General features: G+C 39.7%; 1 protein-coding gene across 1 annotated transcript in view; it reads left to right on the forward strand.

Annotated features, from left to right (window-relative positions):
- The first annotated feature begins 481 nt into the window (after positions 1-481).
- The window catches only part of LOC127495015 (chromodomain-helicase-DNA-binding protein 7-like), a 51,177-nt gene continuing 24,682 nt past the window's right edge, over positions 482-26,976 (forward strand). Inside the window, exons 1-3 of the mRNA XM_051861374.1 lie at positions 482-749; positions 18,510-20,503; positions 25,456-25,877. Coding sequence (XP_051717334.1) covers positions 18,686-20,503; positions 25,456-25,877 — 2,240 coding nt within the window. The 5' untranslated portion in view covers positions 482-749; positions 18,510-18,685. The remainder of the gene's footprint in view (positions 750-18,509; positions 20,504-25,455; positions 25,878-26,976) is intronic.

A 26,976-nucleotide genomic window follows, 5' to 3' on the forward strand; every position in this document is an offset into this window, starting at 1 on the left:
GCCAATAATTGTAAGGTTGTGAATGGAAAATTTCTCAGATTCAAGAAAGAAAGCACAGCATGTTTAGTTATCGTGCTTATTAATTCTTCTTTAGACTGCGAAAGACAAAATGATTCACAACATTCCAGTAAAAAACAACATTAATGCTTCATGCAGATATTGTGTTAACATATAGAACTGCTGTACATTGAGATCTTTACATAAGCTTTTCAGTCAGCACACAAAGAATCTTTAAAACTTAAAATATGATATGAGATATGCGTAATGTTCACTAAAAAGACTGCTAGATAAAACATGACGAGCGCTAAAAAGTTTCAAAACCCAAAATGTGAAATATTAAAGACTGATTTTGAGCGAAAAACTGCAATATCGAAACAATACGTAATGTTTATAAAGACCTGGAAAGTAAAAGAAAAAAAGCACTTGCGTCACAGCCCGGCGAGGTCACTCACGCGCACGCATGTTTATCCAGTAAGTCATGCACGCGCCCCCTGCCTGTGGAAGGTGAGCGCGAGTGTCTAGAGGAGAGGACGCGAGAACGCGACTGCCTGGATCGATCGGATTAAACTCGAATTGAGTGAAATTAACACAAAGGAGAGAAGCAGAGTCGGCGAGGACAGGACTCTGAGACGCCGACTTTACCGACAGAATTTGAATTTCGACAGTTATTCACGTATTTAAACGGATTTTCGGGATAGATGAAGAGGAGTTAATTGGTGAAAACCCTAAACTGACCCGCGTTGAGTAGGGTAAGGAATAGCCTTTCTTTCTAATGATACAATATGAATCAACCAACTTTATCAGTCGCACACAAACTTATTAGGTAGTTCTTAGCGTTTTTAACATTCTTGTACAAATATACCCGTACTTTCATTGTGAGAAAACTGTTTTTGAGTGTACATTTAACTTGTTTTGTACCCTGGTGGTACCCGCGGTGTAAATTGTGTTTTAAAACAGCGAAAAGTTGTTTTAATTCAACGTTTCACAGGGAACACAGAAACCGCACGTTAGTTTTTCGTTTCTCCACATTTTAACTTATCGAAGAATCCCAAACTAGCTCGAGCACATGCTAACATTAGCTCGTTTAGCTCACGCGCACTGCATTGTATAGAGCCGCACGGATCCCTATAGGGGTGGAAGCGAGAAATATGTTTGTTAAATTTTATACAAACAATTTATTATGTTCGTTGTCTAGAAAATCACTCATATTCTTTACATTTCTCACGAATTGATAAAACTATTTTTTTCAAAATCACATAAAGTAAGCTTTCGTTAGCAAGCTAATTGTTGAGACACGAGGTGGTTTGAGCGTAGAGGTGAGTCATTGGCCGAGCTGAATGAGGGAGATCCCCGACCCCTCGTATCAACAATTACACTGAAAAATAGTTTTCACGCACACAAAACTGCACGTGAGAATAACCCTAAAGTTTTATACTTGTGCTTTTCGCTTATATAACATTCGATGATGCTCGAAACAGTATGTGGAAACGGCAAAGCGAGCCGGAAAGTGCGCTCGTCCGAAGGACAATATAGATACCGGGGAAGGTTGCTTGAGGCCAGATGGTCAATTTATCGTTGTCTTTATCTATTCGTTTATAGTAGTCAAAACTTTAATGTGTTTTACGAATCACAATTCATAGGTGTTGCTTGTGTTCTGGGTTGGGAATTTTTATTTTTATTTTTATCGTTTGGTCGGCTGTGAGAGGTGCGTTGGAGAGGCAGACGTGCGTTGAGGTAATTAGCTAGTTGGAAGTGGCCGATCTGCTGTAAGAGACGGACAGCGTCGACTTCATTGTCTCACAACAAGCTAACTTGCTAACTGGACACAACTCATCTCACATTTCTTTTGTCCCCCTTTCCCCTCAACAGGTAGAAGGGTTTTAAAGGGAGGAGGGGTCGGACGACACTTTATTTGAGGGGAACTGAAAAAATGCACCTGGTTTATCTTTGGGGAAGTTTCCGTGTTTTCAAAAGTTTACGATTTTGTTTATTTCGTACTATATATATAAAGCCGAACAGGTTTTATTATCCAATCTCCGTATTAAAGCCGCACAGAAAACTTGAAAAGCACCTGCTTCATTTACAGCGTTGTAGAGCCACGAATGGGGGAAAAGCGCATTTCTAATTTATCCTTCAGTGTTTTTAAGCAATTTTAACGCGTATCTGTATTTTGTCGTTAAAATGAACTAAAACAATTGTCGTTAACATATTTAGTGTTTAAAAGTTGTTTAAAAACACTCTTTTAAACTCGAAAATCTAACAAAGAATCGTTGAAAGATGGTATCGTCGTTGTCTCGCTGCCTCTGAAGTCTTTAACCTAAGATGGCAGCTTTTAATGTGTGTCGGTCCACTCAATGAGCAGATATGAAGCCGGTATGGCGGAGCATATGTGAGACTGCTTTGTAGTCGCTTTAGGCTTTTCATCTCGCTTGCCTTTTCTTGTGGTTGCCGGGGCTTGTTCACTAGTTGCATCAAATCGAAAAGTCAAGTGCCGGTTCCTCTTTTGTCCTCAGAGAAAGTTTGAATCCAACTTGTTGTTGTTCCAGTACACATTAGTGTCTAGTGTAAAGTCGCTTACATTGCATAACTTCGCCCATATCGAAATACTGGGTTTGATTTGATCCGAGAGAAAACATTATTTGTAAGAGTTACATAAGCTTCAGAGTTGCAGTTCATGTTCAGAGAAATACTTATTGATTTAGTTTGCTCAACTTTTTATTGAACTAACGAAATTTTCGATAGTAACTTGTTTGTTCTCATAACCAATTTTGACACTTTAAACGAACCATAATGGGATATTTACACCCTGTTTTGTTATCTCAGCAAAATATAAGTCGTTTTGATTAGTTTGTATGCTTTAGTTAATGAGATATAAAATGTTCCTAACCTAGTTTTATGATTAAATGCAAGTACGGCACATGATGTCTGTTTCATCCTTGTTAAATGTACTTTTAAGTGCATTGTATAAGATATACATACAAGATCTGGTCAGCTGTGTGTGTTAATGCATTTGAATCAGTATTAGTGTTGTTTTGATAATGAAATCATTACCTTGGCCTACACACTACAGCTTTAAACCTTTTGAAATGTCCGTGGATCCATATCTTTAGTATGTGCCTGGATGAAATTAAGGGGGGCAAAAGTCTCCTGTGTGCCTTGAAACAATACAGTGAACACGAAAATTGATGCCATAGTTATATCTTGCAAAGCAGTTAGCATAGATATGTTATTTATTTAACAATTTTAAATTCATGCAAACCATCCTGGTACTAGACTAGCTGGGGGCTGGCTGTGACAAATTTGGAGGACTGCAGTAGATGTGGGTCAGGCACCCCCTGCATTGACACATGTGCACACAAACACTGGTATTGGACGGTGCTTTCAAAGCTGGTATTTCAGATATCTGACAACATGCTTTCAATCTACGCCAGAAACAGCATCGCAGTGTGCAGGCCCTTTCCCTCTAACCCCTCCTCTCTTGCCGTGGGTTAGCAGGAGGGCTGCAGTGGCCTGTTGTGCTGCAAAACAAGCAGGCTTTTTTCCCCTTCTCGCTGACCATCCCCCTCTTCCCTGCCACACAGAAGATGGAGGAACAGTTTCAGATGAATAGCTTAGAATGGATGAGTCTTCTAATATTCAAATGAGAGCTGCTGCGTTTTAATTGATAAAGATTTAGATATTTAAAGTTTTCCAATTTTAGGGGCCTGCTGCATAGGATACTCTTACTGTTTTTCCTCTGTGAAGACCTTAGTTTTTTCATAAAGTTTCTGTAAACTCCACTTTTATATGGACAGCAAACAAAGTGGTGCGAAAGTAATGTCTGTACCATGATCTGTGCCCCTCTGTTAGTGCGTGTTTAATCATGCCTTTCAAAATATGTCAAAGCTTTCATAATCACATCCGCTGTTAATATTGTCGTGCATGCAATTCACACTGTTTTTACGTGCCATTTCCCCAATTTTTTTTTTGTCAAACAAAGCAGCCTTTTTCCACTCATACAACAACTTAAAACTTGCTTATTTCTGTCATAATTTCTTAAAGCAACACATGCTTTGAATCCGTAGGCTTTTTAGTAGTGGATTTAATGTTTTAATTCCCTTCAGGTCATTTCTATGTCCCATGTGGCTACAGGCAGTCATCAGAGCCTCAGGATATACAACCTTAAAATCATCAGCCCTGAGGGAATGTCAAAGTCAGTGGTACGCTAAAATTGATATTACTACTTGTGATGAGATCAAGATTTTCCAATTCTTCATGTAGTGAGCTTTTGCATTAGGATATTTCAGTGTGTGTCCTTAATCTCAAGTTCGTTTAAATATGCACTACTAGGGGTGTAACGGTACATCATTATATCGAGATACCACAATATAAAAATGTGACGATATGTATCGTAGATGTAAACGATGTGATTTGCGATATAGAGTTAGTTTTATCCAAGACTCAGCTTGAGTGATGTGAAAACAACATGAGAGTGAGTATTTGCATGATTTTAATTTTTGGTTGAACTAACCATTTACAGTTTGGGAATAGTCATTTTGACATGCTTTCTTGTGATTAGAACTGTGATTGATTGCATTTATCATCTCAAGCGCATATGCGATGGAACAGCACTCCTCAAAGTGAAAGCGCAAACATCATTTAAATCATTATCGCATTTAGTTTTAGTAGAATGATAATTCAAAGTGTTTTAGATGGGTGAGAAAACTGCATAAGAAAAAATAAGTTTATGGAGTTTCAATGACACTACATTAAACTACTATATATAATGTTGAATGTATAATAATGTAATGGGGGAATATGTGTGGGTCCTTTTATAATAAGAAAAATATATTTTAATAATAATAAAGTAATTAAAAAAAAAACTGCTGTATTTTGGCCTGAAATATCATGATAGTATCATCAGTATCGTGATTTGTATTGAATCGTGAACATGAGTGTATCATTACACCACCATACACTACTATTCAGAAGTTTGGGTTCAGTAAAATTTTTAAAGTATTTTTGAAGTCTCTTATGCTCACCAAGGCTGCTTTTATTTGACTAAAAATATTGTAAAAACAGTAATATTGTGGATTATTACAAAAGTTTTCTATTTAGAAATGTATTCCTGTGAAAAGCTGAATTTTACTCCAGTGTCACATTATCCTTCAGAAATCGTTCTAATATGTTGGTTTGGTGTGCAAAAAATTCTTTTATCAGCGTTGGAAACAGTTGTGCTGCTTTATTTTTGTGAAAACTAGGGGTGTAACAATATATTATTGCGATATAAAAATGCGACTTTATCAGTGATGTGAATAATTAATTGCGATATGAGTTAGATTTGTTCAAGACTCAGCTTACTGTACAAGGTATAGTTAACCCAAAAATGAAATTTCTCTCATAATGTACTCAACCTCATGTTGTTTCAAACTTATAAGATTTTTGTTTGTCTTCCAAACACAAATGAAGAATTTTTTTTAGGAAACAGGAGAGATTTCTGGATTTCTGTCCCTCCTTTTAAAGTCCATTCCCTTAGCTTAAAAGAGCCCAAAAAAAAAGGTCATAAAGGCATCATAAAAATAATCAATTGACCTGTTTAATCCAAGTCTTTTGAAGAGACACGTTTGCTTTATATGATGAACAGATTTACTGAACAACGCACATACTGTAGTAAACACAAACGTTCCAATGTACATGTGACGTGCGAGAATGACGTAAGAGTGAGTACATGAAGACCGAATTTAAATTTTTGGATGAATTAAGCCGTTAAAGTTTGTGAATAGTCATTTTGACATTCTTTGCGATTAGAACTGATTGATTGCATTGATCACCTGATGCACATACGCTTGAGCAGCACTCCTTAAAGTGAAAGCACAAACAATTTAAATCAACCTAGTGTGTTTTTCATTTTAGTGGTATGATGATTCAAAGCATTTTAGATGGTTTATTCTGATCATGTAAGTGCATTAATAAAGGGAGAGACAGGACATAGTGCACACCGTAAGAGTCAGTGTAAGAGATCCAACAAAATGCGCAAGTCGTGTACTGCGTGAGGGGGAAAAAAATTAAAGTTTACAGAGTGAACAGTGACAGTACTACATTAAACTACTCTACATTATTTTAAATATATGTAGTAAGTAATAGAGTGCAAGCATGTCTGACATAATTCTGTATTTTTCCCTTCAGAATCATGAATTTTTATTCTGGTGTCACCATTGCCCTGTGCATTGGGGAGTAGGACTCTTGTATCACCAAGAATCTGGTGATACAATGTGTAACATGATACAGGGGTTATGATATATTGCAGTACTATAAGGAAGGTGCTGTAATTTTTTTTTTTTTTTTAATTTTTTTTTAGGAAGAGGTTCTAATTTTAGAAAAAAAACTCATAATGAACATACCACCTTATGCAAAAAAAAAAAAAAAAAAAAAAATTAATCAGAACTGTGGGATCTGCATTTGCATTTATCAGTCCCTGTAACAGAACATCAGCAGATTTTTTTTTTATTTTTTATTTTGCAATCTGAGTAAAGAAGTGGTGCTTACAGGATTTTTTTAGGTAAACAGTGTGTATATATATAAACGGTTATATATACAGACTGTAAATATTCTTAGATCCTGCTTTAAAGGCTCACAATATTGCAGTTTTTAAATTTTGCAGTTTTAAAGTACATAATTCATTCTTTAACACTGAATTACAGAGCTTGTGCAAGCATATCCACGTCGCTATGATCAGATGCTTTTTTAACTTCTGTTTTTTCACTGTTGTATTTTTTTTTTTTTTTTTTTTAATTGAGAGGAAAGCACCCAACACATTTACATAACTAAACACCACTCTCAGCAGTTTGTATATAGATTGTATATAACTTTTTTTTTTTTTTTTTTTGCTTGATTTAAAGCATCTACATCTGTTGTATAAAGTGCTATATAAATAAACGTTCCTTTGCTGGAGGGCTGATTTGCAGAGCTTGTGCAAACATTCGAATTGTGATCAGATGCTTTCTTGCTGCTGTTTTCCCACCATTCTCATTTTTGTGTATTTATTTTGTTATTGAGAGGAAAGCGTGCAGGACATATTTACATATTCTATCAAAACGCCACTCTCTGCGGCGCGGATGGCATCGAAATATTAAGTGAGCTCTCAGATTCAATGTGTTTGTGAGTATTGGATTTTAGCATCATGGCTTATTTTGCAAACAACATGACTCTTGTCGATCTCCTTAGTGGAAGCCAAAATGAGTCTACACTTGAGCTCTGTACATCGCAGTGGGAGCTGGTATAATAATATCATCTTGTGAGCTGGGTTTCTAATGCGACCGCTAGATGCACTCTTGCGCTTCTCTGCGTCACAGTTTACGTTCTGAGATAACACTGCCGTTTAGATGTGAGTGTTGTAAGATGCATTCTACTGTTGCTAAACTGTACAACGTGCCTAATATTAACCAGTGTCATTAAGTGCATTAAGCCTCAAAAGAGACACTGTTCCTCAGGCGGCTTTCTGTGCACACTAGAGCTGCACGATTAATCGTAAAAAGATCGCGATCTCGATTCAAACACCCATGCGATCTTATTAATGACAACGATTCGCCTGTCTATTAAACCTTTGACAAAAATATTCAAATTATCACAGAAGTACTAAGATAAAAGTTTACAGTTAGGATTTAAACACCTGCACATCAGATAGCAATCAAAATAGAGCAAATCAAAACTAATGTGGCACTTGAAATAACTGTTGTATAAATTACCTTGTTACGCCACTAGTTGGCAACAAGTGACTTTGTCATTGAATCATTCATTCAAAAAGATTCATTAAACCCTGATTCATCCATTAATGAAAAGTATTTATTAAGGAGTCATTCATATATTCAAAACAATTTTAAAAAAAAAATAATTTATTCAAATTAAATTTTCCGGCAATTAGTCCAGCATTTAATATTTTGTCAGAACCTCTAGTAAATTAGATGGTGTGTTTTTTTTTTTTTTTTTTTTTTTTTTTTTTTTTTTTTTTTTTGTTTGTTTGTTTAGATGTCTATTCAGAATCGTGGGAGAATCGTGATCTTTATTTAAAACCAAAAAATCGTGATTCTCATTTTATCCAGAATCGTGTAGCTCTAGTGCACACTCTTTGAGAAGGGGTGGATCATGATTAAAAGCAAAATATACTGTGGGCTTACGCGCCTAAATGGTCAAATAGCGTACACACAAAAGTCAGAATGTCGTTTTTAGCAAGTTTCCTCGTAAACATAGTCGGATATGTCTTAAGTGAAAGTGAACAGTTGAGAAAGAACTTGTGTAACAGTGTATTGGATCCGTGCATTCGGTCTTAAAGTGAAAGTAGCACAATTTTACTGCTTCAGTCTGTCATTAATGTTAATCAAACAACAAAAGACAAAGATAAAATCACTCACTGCTCTTGAATGAATAAATGTTGTAGCTCTAATTAGGATTAATCTATATTTAATGTGTACAGTGAAGACTAAGCAGTGTTATTTTATCAGTGTTACTGTGGTAGGCTATTACTTACTGAATACCACTGTTAGTACATCTCCCTGAAAAATTAAAGCACTGTTTATTTCATTATTTTTGTATGTTGTATCTATTTGTCCATTTAGTTTGTAATTGATTTTTGTTCTTATTGTGTTGCTGACTGTTTACTTCTCATCTTTAATTGTTTTGAGGACCTTTTACTTAGCTACATTAGTTAACCTAGTATTAGTTTTTTCTGAAGTAGCCTATCGATAATTGTGAAATTTTACATGCATCCAAAATTACTCGTTTCATAAAATAAGACTTTGATCATTTAATAATGATCAATGACCAATATTAAAGAATCGCGATTTCAATATTGACAAATAATCGTGATTGTGATTTTTGCCATAATCGAGCAGCCCTATAATATCGCAATTTTCACATGTATCAATATTTTCTATACACTCCTACTTCCTTGTGGAATAAAAGTACTAATTTCAAATATCACCATCAGGAAATAGATCTGTAGGGCTCCAGACTGCGAACAAATTAGGGATGTCAATTTACAATCATTCCCATGATCGATAGTCATTTTAAATTAACAATCAATTTATTGATTAATCATTAACCTTAATACTGCAAGATGCGTATACGGCAATGACATAGTCACCAGTGTCTGCTGCACGATTTATCGCACAATATGAAAAATAACATTGAAATCACGCTTAAACGTGATTCTTAGTGCGATTATGAAATTGCAAAGGCTTCGATTAATAACTTTTTTTTTTTTTTTTTTTTTTAAATAAATGCGCAGCTTGTCAATGAAGTATGGCTCCAAATGCTAATCCACCTGAAAGCACTGTGAGTTTGAGTCACTTGTGTACATTTGAAAAAGCAACACGTGTCAAACATCTTTCCAGACATGAAGCATTTATTAACATCTTGTCCAACAAAAGATAACATTTAATAACATGTTTTTACTCAACTCACTTCAATGAAATTTTACTCATTTTACTCAGTCGGTACTCATTTCTGTTGAGCGGATTTGTTAACACCTCTGATTGGCTATCGTGTTCACGGCTCATCGGTTATGTCTGTGATTGGCTTCAATGATGGCTACCAAAGTTAGTACTTTTGACAACTCTAGTACGACAAAACACATTTTTGCACATTTCTTTTTTTATGTGAATATTTTGAAGTATAAAGTTGTTTACAAGAGAAATAATTGGTTAGCAGGCAAAAGTTACATTGTGATAATGGAACATTTGGATTCATTCTAAATGAGAGAGGTACGCAAGCCCATAAGTTTGAATTAAGCGGCTTTGTGTTCTGTTTTGCGGGTTGCTCACTCGAATTTCCATGAATTTAACAATATTCCGTGAAGTATTCCACTGGAGATGCAATCTCGTTTCTTTTTCCCAAATCCATACCGTCTCACCCTTTTCGCGGGGGAAGAGCAACATCCAATTTAAATGTCTTGCTTGTGAGGAAGATATAATTCGCTTTTATGTCAGTGTCAGTAGCTTTGGAATATTGGGAGAAAACATAAAGGTATGAGACAAGAGATGCTATGCCCTGCATGTGTCCCAACGCCCTCTCAAAGCGCAGAGCCCGATATATGATTAAATACTTTGTGGGGAAGTAAAATTAAATTTGACTTAAACAATACAAAGTTCTTGGACATGGAAAGCAATAGAAATTTATTAATTATTTCAATGCACTTTTAAAGTTTGCATCACATTAAATGCATCATTTGTACATTTGAGCAAAAGATCCAGCCCCGTCACAGCCCTGGCTACACGTGCTTTGTGTGCCACATGCACCACAAATGTACGCACCTTACTTAATCTGTGATCGATAAGTTTTATCAGTTAAATTATCAGCAATGAATTGGTTGTCAATTAACCGTTAGCATCCCTAGGTTGTATTTTGCTTTTTTTCCTGCAGGTGTGACTAAATTTTGTTAGAGGTTGCACTGGTGCGACCACCACCTTTCCAAATGATAAGAGCTGCCATTTTTTGTTGACTATGAGAAATTCCAATCACGCAACACCATTACTACACAGCGCTGGGAGATCCAGTGAGAAAGCATTTGAGTTGGCCGCAGAAATGACATCGCTGCGAGATCTAGTGAGAAACATTCAAATTCAGCACAGAATTTTGTTATAAATGATATATAGCTATCAGATGAAACAGTTCTGACATCGAAACAAGCACTGACCAGGAGAGACATTGTGCCATGAATGAACAAGTTATAGAAGCCTTTTCAGTCCACAAATCAACAACATTCACCATGGATTTTATGTGGTGACGCTAACTGTAAAAATGGTATTGTGGCAGAAATAGTTGAATGTTTTTACATTATTAATTTCAGGGTTCATGCAAACTTTTGAGAGTGAAATTAAAGCACTCTTCTATGATTTATTTATTTATTTTTAAAGTGCTTCACACTTTTCCCAGCACTTTGTTCTAAATATTATCGAGTTTAAATGTTAATTTTAATGTGATGACCAAAAACATGATTTGTTCAGTCTTCAAAGATTGTCCCCATTTGTAAAACTATAAGTTATAGGAGAACTTACACTGTGGCAAACAAGCTTTTATTTAAAAATAAAAAGGACATGAAATTACAACTATAACCAGTAGATGGCGCAGAGGAGCACTTTGCTTTTTAGCCATTTCCACTCACTAATATTTTTTTTGCACGTTTTGCTTTTGATTTTATATTTAGACATTATGAAATCACAAAATATCAAATCAAGAAATCATTTTTTGTCAAAGTTTGGCACTTTTTTTTGTACTGAAGTATGAAGTCACATTCTCACGAAAAACAAAAACTTTTATTCAAAAACGACTGAATTACACAAAGTCTTCATTGTAAAAATTAATTACAGATTCATGCTTACAATTAAAGTTATAAAACTTATTCAATCAAGGGCATAAAGCGTTTTTCTTTGTCTTTTGTTTTTTGAATAACATGACAGACAGCAGCAGGAATATAAGACTGCGTCACTTTAAGAGTTTATGCACATACCGATTTACTGTTATACAACATGCGTTCTCTTTCTCAATTATTTAACATTCTGAAACTGACTGTTTAACTGAATACTCACCAAGACAGGCATTTTGACACAATTTTATATGTATTTGACCGTTTAAGTGCAGTAAGCCACTCATTTTGGTACTTGTGACTCACAAGCTGCTTGAGGCTGAGAAGCGGCTTGTGCGTTCCACTAATATAGATCAGTGGTGCACGCGCTTTTGGTGTGAGCACGAAACCTGTAGGAGTGACTAAAATTATGCGCAATACAAGCACTATTTAACCAGTGCGAATGAGACGAGTGAGAGAGAGGAGGCGGGTGTGCGTCACCTCGCCATCGGAGAGAAATGTGAGAACGCGCAGCTGACGTTATTGCCTGTGCCGCTGCAAAGTCCCTTTCAAGGAAAGTCTGTTCACTCGGCGGCCATATTTGCAGTGCCTCCTGGTAGGACAGTTTTTGGATGCCCGAAACAGCTATCTACTATAGATAGATACATAGATATATCTGCTTGGCGAACTCGCAATTAAATAACACATTTCAAATCGGCAACAAAATCTGACGTGAACTGTCCCATAAATGTTGTTTCTTATGCTCAAATAGCATAAAAAAAGCTTATTTTTCAGGCTAGACGAGCCAATGCACATATGCAGTCCTAAGCGCGAGTCTCGGGTTTCTATGGGAACCAGAGCTTCTAACGGCAGCTGCAGTGATGCAATGACTTGGTCAATCAGCGATTGGCTCTTTTACTTAGAAGGCGGGACATATTACGCCATACTGCGCGTTGCAGTTTATCCCATTCATAACTAATAGGAGTGAACCGTCTTTCTATATCTATTGTATTTGGCCACTGGTAGCAAAACGGATCGGCTTGGAATCTGAAAGACGTAAGACTGACCGGCCAGTCACCGATCTGGGCCAATCGTGCGGGAAATCAACCGATTCCTGGCCGGTCGATCGGTGCATCTCTAGTAAAAAGTGCTCCTTTTGATAATCACTGAAGCCGTCGGTCAGCTCAGTATGATGCTATAGAAGAACAATGGTACATTTAATAAGAGTAGAATAATTAAAATTGTCCCTATAAAGTTTTGGTTTTTACACATTATCTGCATCTGGAAATGTTAATCTGGAGCCCTGATCTGGTTAAGCTTCCTCCATACTATGCCAATGTCATGGTGGTGATGAATTTGCTTTAAAGTCTTTAACTGTCTTCTGCTAGAGGAACAGTGGAGTTTCATGGCTTCTTGCCCCAGCTGACCCTGCTGCAGGTTCTCAGCTGGTACTCAAACAAGTGCTGGAGGCAGGCTGGGTGACAGCAGGTCTGGAAGTGAAGGTCAAAGTTCTCTCTTCCCTTTTTTTTTTTTCTTCTTTTCTTTTTCCCCCCAAATCCGCTTCCTCTGTCTGTGACTTTTAGCGCACTCAAGCTCTTGTTTTTATTTGCGTGACTAAAATGTTGCCATAATGTTTCTAATAGGAACTGCTTCATATTTGGCCTGTAATATGTTGGATTACATCATATCATGCACGGAGTGCACAGCTCTCTGCGTGCAACTTCTAAATGTTTTTTTTTTTTTTTTATACCCAGTATGCGTGAGCCAGCATGAAGTGTGAAGAAAAAAAAAAACTCATCCGTTTAATTACAGCAGCATTGTGTAAAAGAACCAGTTTACACAAATGGAGCAGCTCTACGGCCCTAACCCCCGCTTGCTCTCCAGCTACCCACCCGTCACATCCTGTGTCACCCTCACACCGTCTTTGTGCTCAGTTACTTGCCACAGATACACCCCCTCCAAACCCCCGCCCATGCATATAATGTGGAGGAGCACACATATAAATTATGCCCAGCTGCAGTTACAGCTTCTAGTGGGGGTTGTTGAAGAGGGGAATGAAATAAAAGGAATGCTGCTGGAGAGCATTTGTGCAAGGAGCTTGTTTTGAGCGCAGCCCCTCCTTTTGCTATGATGCACACCTCGTATGTTAAACTTAAACTCAAGAGACAAACCACAGGTGGCCATAGACCTGCCCTCTCTTAACAAGGTTTTAAAGCTCCCTGTGAAATGGGGAAAATTGGGGAGGTAGGATTGGTTAATCAGTGACTTGCTTGCCGAGTGCATTAAAGAGACTGTCGGTGTTAATGACTGCAATCACACGCACTTGGTGGGCCTTTCCTCCCCCACTTTTTTTTTTTTTTTTTTTTTTTTTTTTTTTTTCTCCCTTTAGTCTCTTCTGTGCTAGTATCACCGTGCATTGCTCTTTTGGCAAGGCCACGTTGGTTGGTTTGGTTTCAGGAAAAAACAATGCGGGTTGGTGCTCTGACACAGATGGCTGAAAACCGGCTCAGACTGCTCTTATGTTTATCGCTAGTGTCAAAAGATGATTGTTGAATGATTATTGAAAGATAGCATGAACTTGGTCACCCTTATAAACGTGAGTTTATTGTTGGCATCATTCCAGAGATACTGATGTTTTGTTGGCACCTGTTACTAAGGGTTTTTGCTACTTTTTTCAGATTCTTTTAGTTAACCAATCTCCAATTTATTATTCTAGCCTATATTAAGACTCCAGTGACCTTCAATATAACGTTCACGCAAGATGAAAAGTGTGACCTATAATGTTCATCAAATATGTATTCATAGTATAAGGCTTTATCAAACATTAATGGTGGTTTTGTTTATTCCATGAATACCACATGCATCTCTATATTTTGTATAAGGAACAGCAAAAACCTCAGTGAACTACTCGTGTAGCCATGACGTCAAATAATCAGTTATCAGTGCGACTGATTGGCTTTCTTACATTGTGTAACTTAACTGTTATGAAACTGATTTTAAGGAAGATAGTGAGTTGCACGAATCCCTTCCATTCTCACGTAGCTGGCAAGAGATGTTACCTATTTTGTTTCTCAGTGAGACCTTTCTCATGTCGTTACAGTCTCCTTAAGTTTGTTTGTATTAGAGCTGCACGATTCTGGATAAATTGAGAATCTCAATTTTTTTCAAATAGAGATCATGATTCTGAACAGACAACTAAACAAAATAACTTGTAATTTACTAGAGATTCTGAAGTGTTAATTGCTGAAGTCTACTTAATGTTTAATTAATTTCAATTATTTATTTAAAAAAAAATTGGTTTGAATTAATGATTCAATGACTCGCTCAAATACTTCACCTGTTTCATTATTGGATAAATCGGCGTGCAGCTCTAGTTTGTATGCATTTTGTTTGATTTCAGTCAAAGTAAATGCTTGAGTCTACCTGAAATCGTACCAGTTCAGTTTTCAGTGAAACAACATATTGTGATTGTAGCTAGGCTTTGTATGCATGTTAATTCGACTAAAGTTGGCCTCTTTGTTGTATGCCTGCTCAGAGACGGAGGTAAGCACTAGGGCTGGACGAAATGACCTAAAATTAAAATCTCGATTAATTGAACATTTTACCTCGATTACGATTAAACTTTTTTTTTGCACTCATAGTTCCCGGACAAGGTTTGTACTGTAAATATGCTTGACCATTAAAGGTGGGATATTTTTTCCTAATGAAAGAGTGCTCTGACATAACAGCTCACTTTCAGCAGTTATTTTATCTATGGTTCGTAACATTTCTTACAGATTTCTGCTCGTTGTAAATCAGATACAGATAAATTAGCACAGTACCAGTATGTTTATTTGAGTGCATTAATGAGAAAGCGATTGTGTGTGTGTGTGTGTGTGTGTGAATTAGTCATATCATCTCTCTATTAATTGTGAAGCTGTGGGTTGTAAGTAGTTACTTCAAACGTAGAAATAGATATGCTATAACTTTTGAGTTTCTAAGCTACTTTAATGATAAATCACAGCATTGACAACGAGTTTCTGCGCTCCTCTCTGTGCGCCCAAACTTCACAGCCTACTATCTGTATGAGTGTTCATGTCCCACGATGCATCAGCGTAGTAGTTCAATATAATACACACCCGATGGTCTAAAATCATTTAAATGTCCAAACTGGCAAGCTGTAAAACATATACAATTGACAAAGTTTAGTGAAGACGCAAGTGAAAGTGATCTCACTTTGGGGCTAGCGTGCTGTCTGTGTGTGTTGACTCAGCGTTTGAGTTTGCCTCCGTGTTGCTTCCATGCCGCTGATTGAAGGGGGCGGAGTCAGGTGACTACACACGCAGTAGTATGTTTTTAAGGGGAAAGTATTAACAGGATTTAAAAAAAACGAAATAACCGACATGGGAAAATGATGTCTGTTAGAGATTCTGAATTTCGGTTTCGATTAATCGTCCAGTCCTAGTAAGCACAATGTGTAAATATCCGTCAAATGTATTTGATTGCTCTTTTTGTATCGTGTATATTTGGGTACAGCTAAACACTAACTTTGACTAAGCAAAAAGCTGCTGTACTTTGATTATTACTGCTTATGTAAACTGGCTCACTGTCATAGAAATGGACTGAAGTATAAACTGACCAGCAGATCACATGATCAGCACAGTGTCTCTTTAGAATACTCCAGTTTTGCTAAATCAGCATTCAGTTATTCTGAGTGAGGGGTTGGGTGTTGTGGCTATAACTTGCCTGTGAGTGGACTTTTACTCAGATTTATTATGCAGCACGGTAGTCTCACACTGAACTACACTTTTCACCTGCTCTAGGCTTTTTGCCCTATATAACTTGAGCTATGAATCACTGGTAATGTTAAAGGTGGATGTTCTAATGTTGCCAGAGTATTTGTTACTTGCCCAGTACATTCTTTCCTCTTGACATTGAGTTACAATGTACGATTTTAAAATGGATTATGACTCTTGAATGGTGTTATTCCTCATTATTCACAGTCTTAGTGTGATGGGGCATGTTTTTAAAGGCCAAATTTGATTGCTTTACCAAATTAATCAAAAAGGCCTTGCTTCTTGTAAAGAGATCAAAACTATTTTATTTTATAGATGTTCTGGTATCTCCTGCAGGAATTTTCCTTTTCCTAGGCCTCTTGTTTCTCTTCAGAAAATGATTTGAGGAACTTTTTTTTTTTTTTTTTTTTTTTTTTAGCCTGGCCATTTGGCTTATGTTGGAGGATACAAATATTGTAGACAACTTAAATATGTTTGTTTTAGCTTGGTAAGGTCATTTTAGCAATGTAGTGTATTTTTGTGGTTGTGAATGGCTGCATCTTCACTTCCTGTTCTGCCCTCTGGTCAGGGGCAAGCCTGGCCACCCACTCACTGCAGTTACGTTATGAGTAAGTATGTACGTCACGGTGCTCTTGCTCTATGGCTTGTGCTCCTCCTGAGGGGTGTGGCACTCCAGAAGGAGCCGCTCTGGCACTCTGCCACATCTGTCACTCCAAAGAGAATTGGGTGAACGGTCAGCCTGCTGGCTTAGACGCCAAATCTGATCACAGGGATTCAAATTTGCGGCTTTTAGCATGGCTCTGTAGGATCTCCGACCCTCCCCCGCCAGTGCAGCAAGAGTAGCGTAGTACTCTGGTAAATAAGGACTGATTTATGGCTTTGGTGTTGAGACTCCTCTTCCTGCTCTTAACTAGAGCTGTGAGGAGATTAAAGCTGTGGTGCTGTCACCCACAGGCATCTCTCATCCTTCCGATCACTTCTCCTGTTAAGATTAGCTCTGTTTGTAATAGTCAGCTTGTCACCATCTTCAAGGCTTCAGGACAAAAAAAAAAAGTTAAGAAAGGTTTAGTTATGTCTGCCCAAAAGGGATTCCATCTTTATCAGTTGAATGAATGGTTGTTTGTGCCTGTCTGCTGGTTTTGGTGAAGGTGTGTAAGAGTGTATTGTTTATTTTCTATGTGGTTTGTAGCAGAGAGACTGTATACTGTGATTATTGCCTTACAGGAAGTCTTGACGACATCTGCCACGCTACACGACCACTAGCTCATTACAAAATTATGAAGTTATCTAGTTTTACTCATGTACTCCTTTGTCACTCTAGTTTATGACCAGAAAGGGCTTTTTTGTCTGTAATTTGTTGTCATAGTGACGTATGACAATGAAGTTTTGTGTCCAGAACTTTTGCAGCATTTTTTTTTTTTTTTTTTTTATATAAAGGATGTTTAAAATGGAACAAGCTGAATCTTGTTTTAGTGTGACTCTTTGATCCTTAGATTAGGCTGGTCAGAGTAGATTTTCACCAGGATAGTTTTAACAGCCATGTGGAGAGGCCTAGAGAAAGAGGGAAATTGGGGGTTGGGTGAATAATGGCTGAAGGAGGAACCAAATGGGAGGAGCTAGGGATGGAAAATTTTTCTTGTGGGGTAGTTGAAGTTGAGGCGATGCATTCCTTGCCACCCCCCACATGCGCATATTCGCTTGCTAACTTATACACACATGGAGGCAGTTGTGGTTGTGTAGACCATCTCAGCAGGCCGCATCTTCCCCCACCCTTGCCTGGTTTCTCACATCTACATAATTCCCCCGCTCATCTGATTACCTTGCACTTAGGACAAGCTGGTTAAGTACATGTGCACATGAATTTACACCTTGCTGATACTTCAAAATATTCCAGAAACGCTCACAAACGCAGGCGGCAACAGGGCTGGTTTTAAGTCTTGGCTTCAGCAGGTGGGCCGCCTGCTTGTTCCTACATCTGCCTGCCTGGTCTGGCAGCTGCTGTTGTTTAACTACCACTGCTTCTGCTGCTGCTTCACTCTAAACTCCTTTGTTCTTTCCTCACCATCAACAAATTGTAAAGAATGAATGAATTTAAGCTTGGTGCCTGTGTGTGTGTGTGTGTGTGTGCGTGTGTGTGTGTTGGCCCTTTTGTTTGGAAGCAGAAGGAACAGAGGGTGGGGGTTGGGATCAAAGGTTGGCAAAGAGTCAGTTACAACTGATTTAACTGCACACAAAAAAAAACCTCAGTCTCACCACCCTTCAACTGCTCTCATATCTCTCAACAGCTGTGACTCAGTGGCTGAAAATTTAATAAAGCATGGTTAAAGTGAACAAAATGGAAGAGGCTTGCTCTCACCTAGAGCTATTTGTGTTAATACTCCCTCTCTCTCTCTCTCTCTCTCTCCCTTCCTTTCCAGGTCCCGTAACCTGACTTTGCCTGACGCTGCGTTCTCTGAGAGAATTAAGGAAATATGGAGTGACATGCTGCAGATTAGTTAGCGGATTAGCGGCTTTGAGGACATCCACCTCTGTGTGAGCACACATTCCCTGTCCTGCTCCTGAAGCTCGGCTGCACAGCAGGAGTACTGCAGCCATGGCTGACCCAGGCATGATGAACCTCTTCGGAGACGATGGGAATCTGTTCTCTGATGAGTTGGAGGGCCTGGGGGACTGTGGCTACCCCCAAGGTCAGGCAAATCCCATGAGTCAACAGATGCCCCATGAGCACCAAGGCTACGGGCAGCTCCCCTCTTCTCTTCACCTCTCCTCACCTGCTGTTCCTGGACAGGCCAAGCTTGGCCACCATTTTGACCACTTTAATCAGTATGAGCAGCCCAAAATGCATCCAATGGACCAGCAGGGGGGCCGGATGATAGGGAATGGACCAGTAAATGGCATGTCCTCCCCTCATTCCCGCTATCATGGTGCTCCGCCAGGTGCGGGAGGGACTGCAGGGCATCATGTTTACCCAGGTGCACAAGGAGATGGGCGGAGCCAATCATTCCCAGATGGTGGAAATGTGTGGGGTGCTCAAGCAATGCAGGTGCCCGAACAAGCTCGGCCATCTTTCCAGCAGCAGCCTCCACAAGCCTCTTCTCATCAGCATGGCCCTTCCGGACCACAAGGACACGCCCACCAAATGGGCCCTTTTATCGGCCGCGGTGACTATGCCATGCAGGGTCACAACCAGACCCAAACACCTCCTAGAATGAACCACTTTCCACAAGGCCTCCCTCAGGAAGCCAATCATTTCATGGGGCACGTGGGGATGACTCAGAATCCCAGCATGTCGGGACCCCCCATGCGTCACCCGGCACAGCCTAGTCAGCAACCCAATCAGCAGTTTCTCCACAGACCCGGCCAGGGTCCGGTTCATCCGGAGTCCGTCGCCAGCCATAACCCCCAGTTCCCACAAAGCCCTTCACGACAGCAGCAGCAACAGCAGCAGGTCATGGGTGGAAGATCCCACCAAAACATGGGGTTTAACATGCACAACCAGCAAGTCCCTTCCAACACTGTAAACAGCTCAGGGCAGTACCCTCCCTATCCTTCGTACGGCAACCTTAATCAGGGATTAGCCAACACTTCAGGGATGAGTCCCAACTTGAGCCTTACCACCAGCAGCAACAGCAACCCTAATGCTCCTGTGACCCAGGTGCAACGCTACCCTGCCCCAACAGGGCCCCAGCGCTACCCCACACCTGGGGCTCAACAGGGACCAATGCACCAGCAGCCCATTCATGTGAACCAAATCAACACCCAGCCTATGCATCAAGCTCAGAACCAGTCTACAGCCCAGCAGAAGCTGCAGCAACAGCATCTACCGACTCCACCTCAGGGATCATACGCCTCCCCTCCTTCCATGTCGCCCATGAGGAACCTGGCTACCCCTGCAGGCACTCCACCGCCCCAGCAGGGCCGGCCACCCAGTGCTGGTTTGGGAACTGATGTTGGCAGCTACCCTAGTGTGCCACATCAATCTCAAGGCCCAATGGCTCACATTCAGAGAGGAGCCTGCCCAATGAATGCAGCACAGCAGCATCCCCACCAACAGCTGCCATCACATCCCTCGCATCCACATCCTCCTCCAACCCAGATGTATGCTGCTTTGTCACCCAATCACAGGGCCACAAGCGCTCAAGGAAGACCTCCAGCAGGACTGGGTGCAAACCACACAGAGCCGCTGGGCCCGCAGGACCAGAGGCTGCTTGCTCAAGCACAGCGCCAGCAGCTGCAGACGCCCCCATTGCCTTTCCAGCAGCAACAGCTGCAGCAGGTGCACACCCCTCCCTCTATTCCTCCGTCACAGACACACCTGGGTGCACACCACCAGAACTCTCCTCCATCTCAGCAGGCATGGGCACCTCCTCACCAGTCGCCTCCACCCATGCAGAAAGTGCCTCACATGCAGGTGAGTTGTGCAAATGAAGCATGCATTCCATTGCCATTAAAAGTCTTTTGGAAAATCCATGTTAAGCGTGTGGGTGGCAGAAGGCCCGTTTGAGGGTTTCTATGGCGGCTATGGTGCCGCCTGTGCCCCGCAAGTGTGGAAATGGATTTTTACAGCTGTTTGTTTCCTCCTCGCTGCATATCCTGGCCCTCCCCAAGACACAGGCGCCACAGTGCTAATCTCCTAACCCCTACCCCTCCCCCCTTTCCACTCTGAAGGGGAAACGCTCCCTTCCTGCTCGCAGTAAGCATCACTCTCCTCCCCCGTCTGCACTCCTTCCGTTCCCCTCTCGCTCTTGCTCGCTCTCTGTCTGCATCATTTCTGTCTCTCTCTCTCGCTCTGTTCTCTCTGTTTGCTTTGCCTGTCTCGGAGGACTCATGCGTGAGTTAATGGCGTACAGCAGGATGCGTCCTGTTGGGAGGGTGGAGGAGGGAGCCAGTGGGGAAGGGAGGTTAGCAGCTCTCAATAGCTGCGTGTGTCACGTGCTTCTGATACCATTAGCTTGTTTTGCTCTGAAAGCCTCTTTCTCTAGTGACCCATTCACACACAATGGCTGCTGTTATTCCAGCATACACATCCTGCACATAGCATTTTTGTCTTTCTCATCCATACCACCATTGACAGCCATGGCTCGATGTCAGTGATGGTGTCTCTTTGATTGTGTGCTGATATTAAAGTTTTGTGGTTGACATTTAAGATCAGTCAGTATTAATTCATCCACATCACTTGTGACCTAGATGAAATACATGTCCAGATCATGAGTTGCCTAAAGACATTTGATCTTAATATTTTTTTTCTTTCTAATATGGTGATTTTTATTCAAAGTGGGCATGAATTTTCACCACATTTTCTAAATACATGTTACTGATCTTAGTGTAAACCATTCATTTGTGCATACATTTCACACAAAAAAATCAGTTTTTATTTTTTTTTATTTTTTTTTTTTTTTAATAAATCTCAATTTTTGTTTTGCCGTTTCAGCATGTACGAGACAGATCCAGAATCACAAATCAGATTAATTATATACAAACAGATGCCATGAAAACTGTCCACCTTAAAGGAAAATGATAGGGTATGTCAAATAAACGAGAAAATATCAGGGCTTTAGCTTGTCCAGCAACACTTCAGCAGTTTCTGCCCAGTTCTGAATAGTCCTGTCCTTTTCTCCAAGACCTCATAGTCTTTAATCAATGTCATAACTCAATGTTGAAATGACACTTATCTTGTGACACATGTCAGACCAAACATTTAGTCCACTTAAACCCTGCCCATTTCTTACAATTGACTGCAAGCTCACTATCAGATATGCTTCTATCCAATCAACAACTGATACATAGAACCAAGTCCCTGCCCTACGTTTTTTTTTTTTTTTCGATAATCCATTTTACTCTGATGTACATAACACAACAGAAAAGACGTCACTACTTTCATTACATCGCCTTTTAAATAAAATTAGACCATGTGAGTGACCATGTTAATTTTATTAATATCAGGTTACCTTATCTCATTTCTGAAACCTACAGTGGCGGTTGTAAAAATATTTGGGCAGGAATATAAATTGCGTACATTAACAATAGTTCAAGTCCTCTGTTTTGTTACTCCTATACTTTGTCATCCTGTACTTGGTTGAAGTTAGTATGAAGTGAGTCAGATGTGATGGTCACTTCTTTTGCTGAAAGCTTCATGTTATCAAAGATAACACTGCACTGCTCATTTTTCGCACTATTATTGCTAGAGCTGTGTCACTCATTGAATATTAAGAGGTTTGATGAGAAATAAAAGAGCGTGCCCTTTTAAGTAAAGCAGTGCTTCATCTGAGGGAACAGACTCTTCATTGTGGCTCCAGTCAAACTGGTACCAAGCGCAAGTGTTCACAGCATCACACTGGGCTTTAAGAACTAAAATAGAAGATCAGATGGGAATGCATGCATGAGATTTTGTCATGGCTAGGCCTGTCGTGATAATTACTATATTGACTTGTCGCAAGATATATGGACATGACCTTGATAAGTTTCAGTGACACTGTATGTTGCCCATTGTGTGTACATGCGTGTTTGTTTACATAAAAAAAAATGTTTGTGGAACTTAGCAGATGAGAGGCATTGTGATATCTGAGGTGAAGGCAAGGCTCAGGCAGCTCTGCCCCACACACAACAGAGAGAGAACAGACAGCGGCAAGGGAACTGAGCATGTGTGATTTACTTGCGTCTGTCCTTCAGGCCACGCCATATATTTGTGAAAAAAATCAGTTTGCCATCAGTTGTAAGAAGATGAAAGCAATATCTTAACTGATAATCGGAACTGTTATAAACAGTGTTGGGAGTAACGCATTACAAAAGTAATTATATTTTTGCTGTAACGCAGTAATATAACACATTACTACTAAAATTTGGGTAATATTATACTCGTTACAATCTCAGTAACACACGTTACAACAACGCGTTTTAACCCGAAATCAAGTGGTGTTAGTTTTATTTTTTACCAATACCACAAGACATTCCAGCACCAGAGGAAAAAAAAAATCAGCAGGTAAAATAGTATGTCTATTTCCTGCTGCTGATGTGGCAGTTTTCCAAGCACAACACAGTGAGACTAATGAATGTAGGACGGCTTCTTTATTAATACTCCAATGAAAAAAGTAATAATTATGTGCTTGTCACAAACTTAAAGAACAAAAATTTTGCAGTGTCCAATAACCTTCAAAGGGCATAATTTTATATTTTTTTTATATATATATATATAATTTTAAGTTATCTCAAAAATAAATAAAAAATCTCTCTAAAGTAACGCAAAAGTAGTGTAACGCATTATAATTCAGAGACAGTAATATTGTAATGTAACTACTTTTAAATGACAGTAACTAGTAATATATAATGTATTACATTTTGAAAGTAACTTGGCCAACTCTGGTTATAAATATAAATATAGCCCAACAAGCTTATTTATATAACAGCATAATATTATGGCGATAATATTGCTTATCGCAATATTGATCCACACAACATCACTGCAAGGGAAATTCATTCACTGTGTGACAGCCCTAGCCATGGCTTAAATCCAGTAATGCCCTGTGTGAAGAGTAAACAGCCATGTTTGATTCATTTATTTCATTTTTAACAGTTTATGCAAGGTGCTATCTGCTTAAGACTCTCTGCTGACAGCAGCTGCCAGCCATCTTGGTGGTGTCGCACTCTGTCTGGGTCAGATGCAACCAGAGCAGTACTTCCTAAATATTCAGCTTATATAGCCAGGAAGGTACTGTTGTATGTTTGCCTTTGCTGCTATTTAATTTGCGCAAACTAAATGTTGTAAAAGGAAGTTGCGACACAGAATGGGTAAAATGTCAAGTGTATAAATGTTCTAGTGTCTCTGTTTGCACAGCTTTTTGATATGTCTTAAAGTCCTAATGTGGCAGGTCTTTTCATTGTCCATTTATAAACTTGTTTGACAGAGATAGAAAAGCCTTTACTTTGGCATCGTCAAGCTCTTTTATGCTGGGGGGGGGGGGGGGGGGGCGGGGGGATTATTTGGAGTAGTTAGCTGCTAGTAAACTAGCTTACAGTATCATGGTGTTTCAGTGCCATAAATTTGTAGCTCATTAGATTTGCTCTGAGCCAGAAGCAAACTGAAGTTCAGCAGCAGTAAGTAATGAATCTTGAAGATAAAGTTTAGCTAGGGTTAGGCTCCATGTCTGGGAGCCAGCTTTTCATCAGATGAATTGGGTGTTAACTCACGGGTTCACCCTGCAAAAAGCCTGCCGTGCTGAGCCGAAGAGCAGTGCTCCTTCAGGGAGTATTTAGCTCATCGAGTGAGCACTTTGCCTGCTAGATTAACTGACACGTCAGTCTTTCCCTCCGAGAGATGAAATCCTATATTGAACATATTGTATTCTGGACTGCTGCTGTCAAATTAGAAATGCAGAGAGCACATGCGGTAGGCCTATTGTCATTCATGCAATTGATTATTGGGGAGGCTTGGCAGGAGGAGAGACATTTATCCGTTAAAGCGCCAGAAGAACACTCGCTGTTCCAGCTGCTCTAATGACCACCGTTGGACTGGGTGTTGGGCATTTTCTGTGACCTTGCCACTGTTTGGCATGCACGGTGCACCCTTATTTCTCATGCTGTTGTTTACAGGAAATATGCATTTCATCACCACAATGATGTGGTTTACAAAGTCTTTTGTTTTAAAGCGAAGTGCATGGTATGCAATAAAACTCTAGACTAGAATCAACACACAGCTTATAAAGAATACACAATCTTCCTGGTTTCCGAGGATGGAAACCGTTTTCACCAGGGCAGTTTTTTTGTGTATGCCTTTTGAAAGCTGTAGCCTTTGCATTAAATTTGCTGACGTTTAAAATTGAGGCATTTATGAATTATAGATATAATTTATTAGTGTCATAATGCCTCAGTCCCATCTGCTGCAGGGACTCTGAGAAGCTGGACTCTTAGCACAGCTGCCAACATGTTCCCTGTCAGTCTGAATGGAATGGAGATAACTGCAAGAAAAAAGGCAAAACTAATGCTGCGTTGATTCTGCTGAGCTACAACTAGCACTGGCACTAATGGGAGCAAAGGGAATCAGACCATGTAACATGGCATGCCTTAAGGGCCAACAGCAGCAGGGGCAGCTGTTTGAGTACATAAAAATGTTAAGATGTTTTTATTCATTTTCCCCCCACTTGGTCTAGCTTGTCTGAAGAGGGGAAAAAAATGTTTTTGCTACTTGGAATGGATCTGGAGTTGATCGATGTAATGAAGCAGTGATTCCATGAGCTTTGTTTAGCTTCTTTGCTCCTGTGAGATATGCAAAAAATACAAGGAAATCCTCTAATTCTATGTTCTGCCTTGATTTATATTTCTTCATTCTTGGTACTAACAGATCTCCTCATTTCTCTCCCCTGTCATCAGCATTCTCCATCAGACCCTTCCCTGGAGATGATAACATCCAGTAAGGCACCTGCCTCGGGCCCAAACCTCCAACCAGCCAGCTGTGACATACAGCAGACGGAGAGCGAGCTCAAGCCAAAAAAGAAGAAAAAGAAGAAAGCCAAGGTAAGTGAAGGCCAGGAGGGTAACGACATCAGCGGTGAGGCTGGTGGAGAGGCAGCTGCTCTGATGAACGAGGGAGACAGTCTTATGACTCCCGTGGAACAGTCTGCTGTTGAAAAGAAGAGCAAAAAGAAGCCAAAGGAGAAGGAGCCCAAGGAACCGAAAGAGCCCAAGACTCCCAAAACCCCGAAGACTCCCAAGACACCCAAAGAACCCAAGGAACCTAAGGAGAAAAAAGTGAAGACTGCCACCCCGAAGCCTAAGAGCTCCAAAAAGCCCAGGTATGTGAAATTTGAGCTTTTTGTAGTGTTCACCTTGCCTTCAAAAAAAATCTACAGTTTTAAACTGTTTGATAATCTAAATGTTGCAAATACTTTTACATGACCTTCCAAATGTAATATCTACATCTTTATTGTATGTTTACCCATGTACATGTGGATGGAGTCAAAAAGCCTCATGTGATCATCTAGTTAATTGAATTGTAGATATGTTTACTATGAGTTGTTTTCTAGGTGTGGTACAAGCTGATGGTGCTATAATCAGAGTTCAGTCAGTTCAGAAGCATTAGGTTGTTATTTATCACACTTTTGAGACCCAAGGAACTTGATATTTTCTATAGATTTTAAAAGACAACAGCTTTTTTTTGCTTTGAACTGCAAGTGCTAAACCACAAACTTGACGCCTTTCTGATAAATCCTCCCTAGTTACATGAACTTCATTCTGTAGGTCTGTGAAGAGGTACTCATCTTTTCTGGTCATTTGTTCTGTCAAGAATGTTATGTTAATATCCACTGCCTAAAACAGCATGTTATCATGTAAATCCACAGTATATCTGTCTCTTTTCTTGATACAGTTAATCATGGTGCTCATCACATTTTAAATGATGCCCCTTTCTTTTTTCTTTTGATTTCACCCCCCCCCATTTCCATTCCCTTTTAAAAAAGAAAATGAAAATGCATCCATCCTAAATATGCAGAGCACCAAGGTTATATGGCCTTTTTTTTTTCTCTAGCTGAGGTAGTAACATGATCCGGCTGAGGAATGTGTCAGCCTTCCCCCTTAACCTCCTCCCCTCGCCTATCCAAAGCCTGTCACTCCACCACCGCGTCCCTTTCATCCAAAGGAAAAGGGCCAGGCCAAAGCAAGCTCATCTGCAGCACAGTGCCAGAGCAGTAGGTCATCTAAAAGGGGAGGAGGGATGAAAGTGTGTGTGTTTGTGAAAAAGGAAAAGAGGAGGGGGAATGTCTCCATTCAAAATGGCAACTAATGCTAGTTAGTCCACAATGCTGTCTCATTAATCATGCCGGCCTGAATTTGACCAAATCTGCTACAGTGCTGGATGTGTGGCATTGGAGAGTCCCTGTGGATAGTTTTAAAACT

The sequence above is a fragment of the Ctenopharyngodon idella genome, chromosome 15 (genome assembly GCF_019924925.1).
Source record: "Ctenopharyngodon idella isolate HZGC_01 chromosome 15, HZGC01, whole genome shotgun sequence".
Classification (NCBI taxonomy): domain Eukaryota; kingdom Metazoa; phylum Chordata; class Actinopteri; order Cypriniformes; family Xenocyprididae; genus Ctenopharyngodon; species Ctenopharyngodon idella.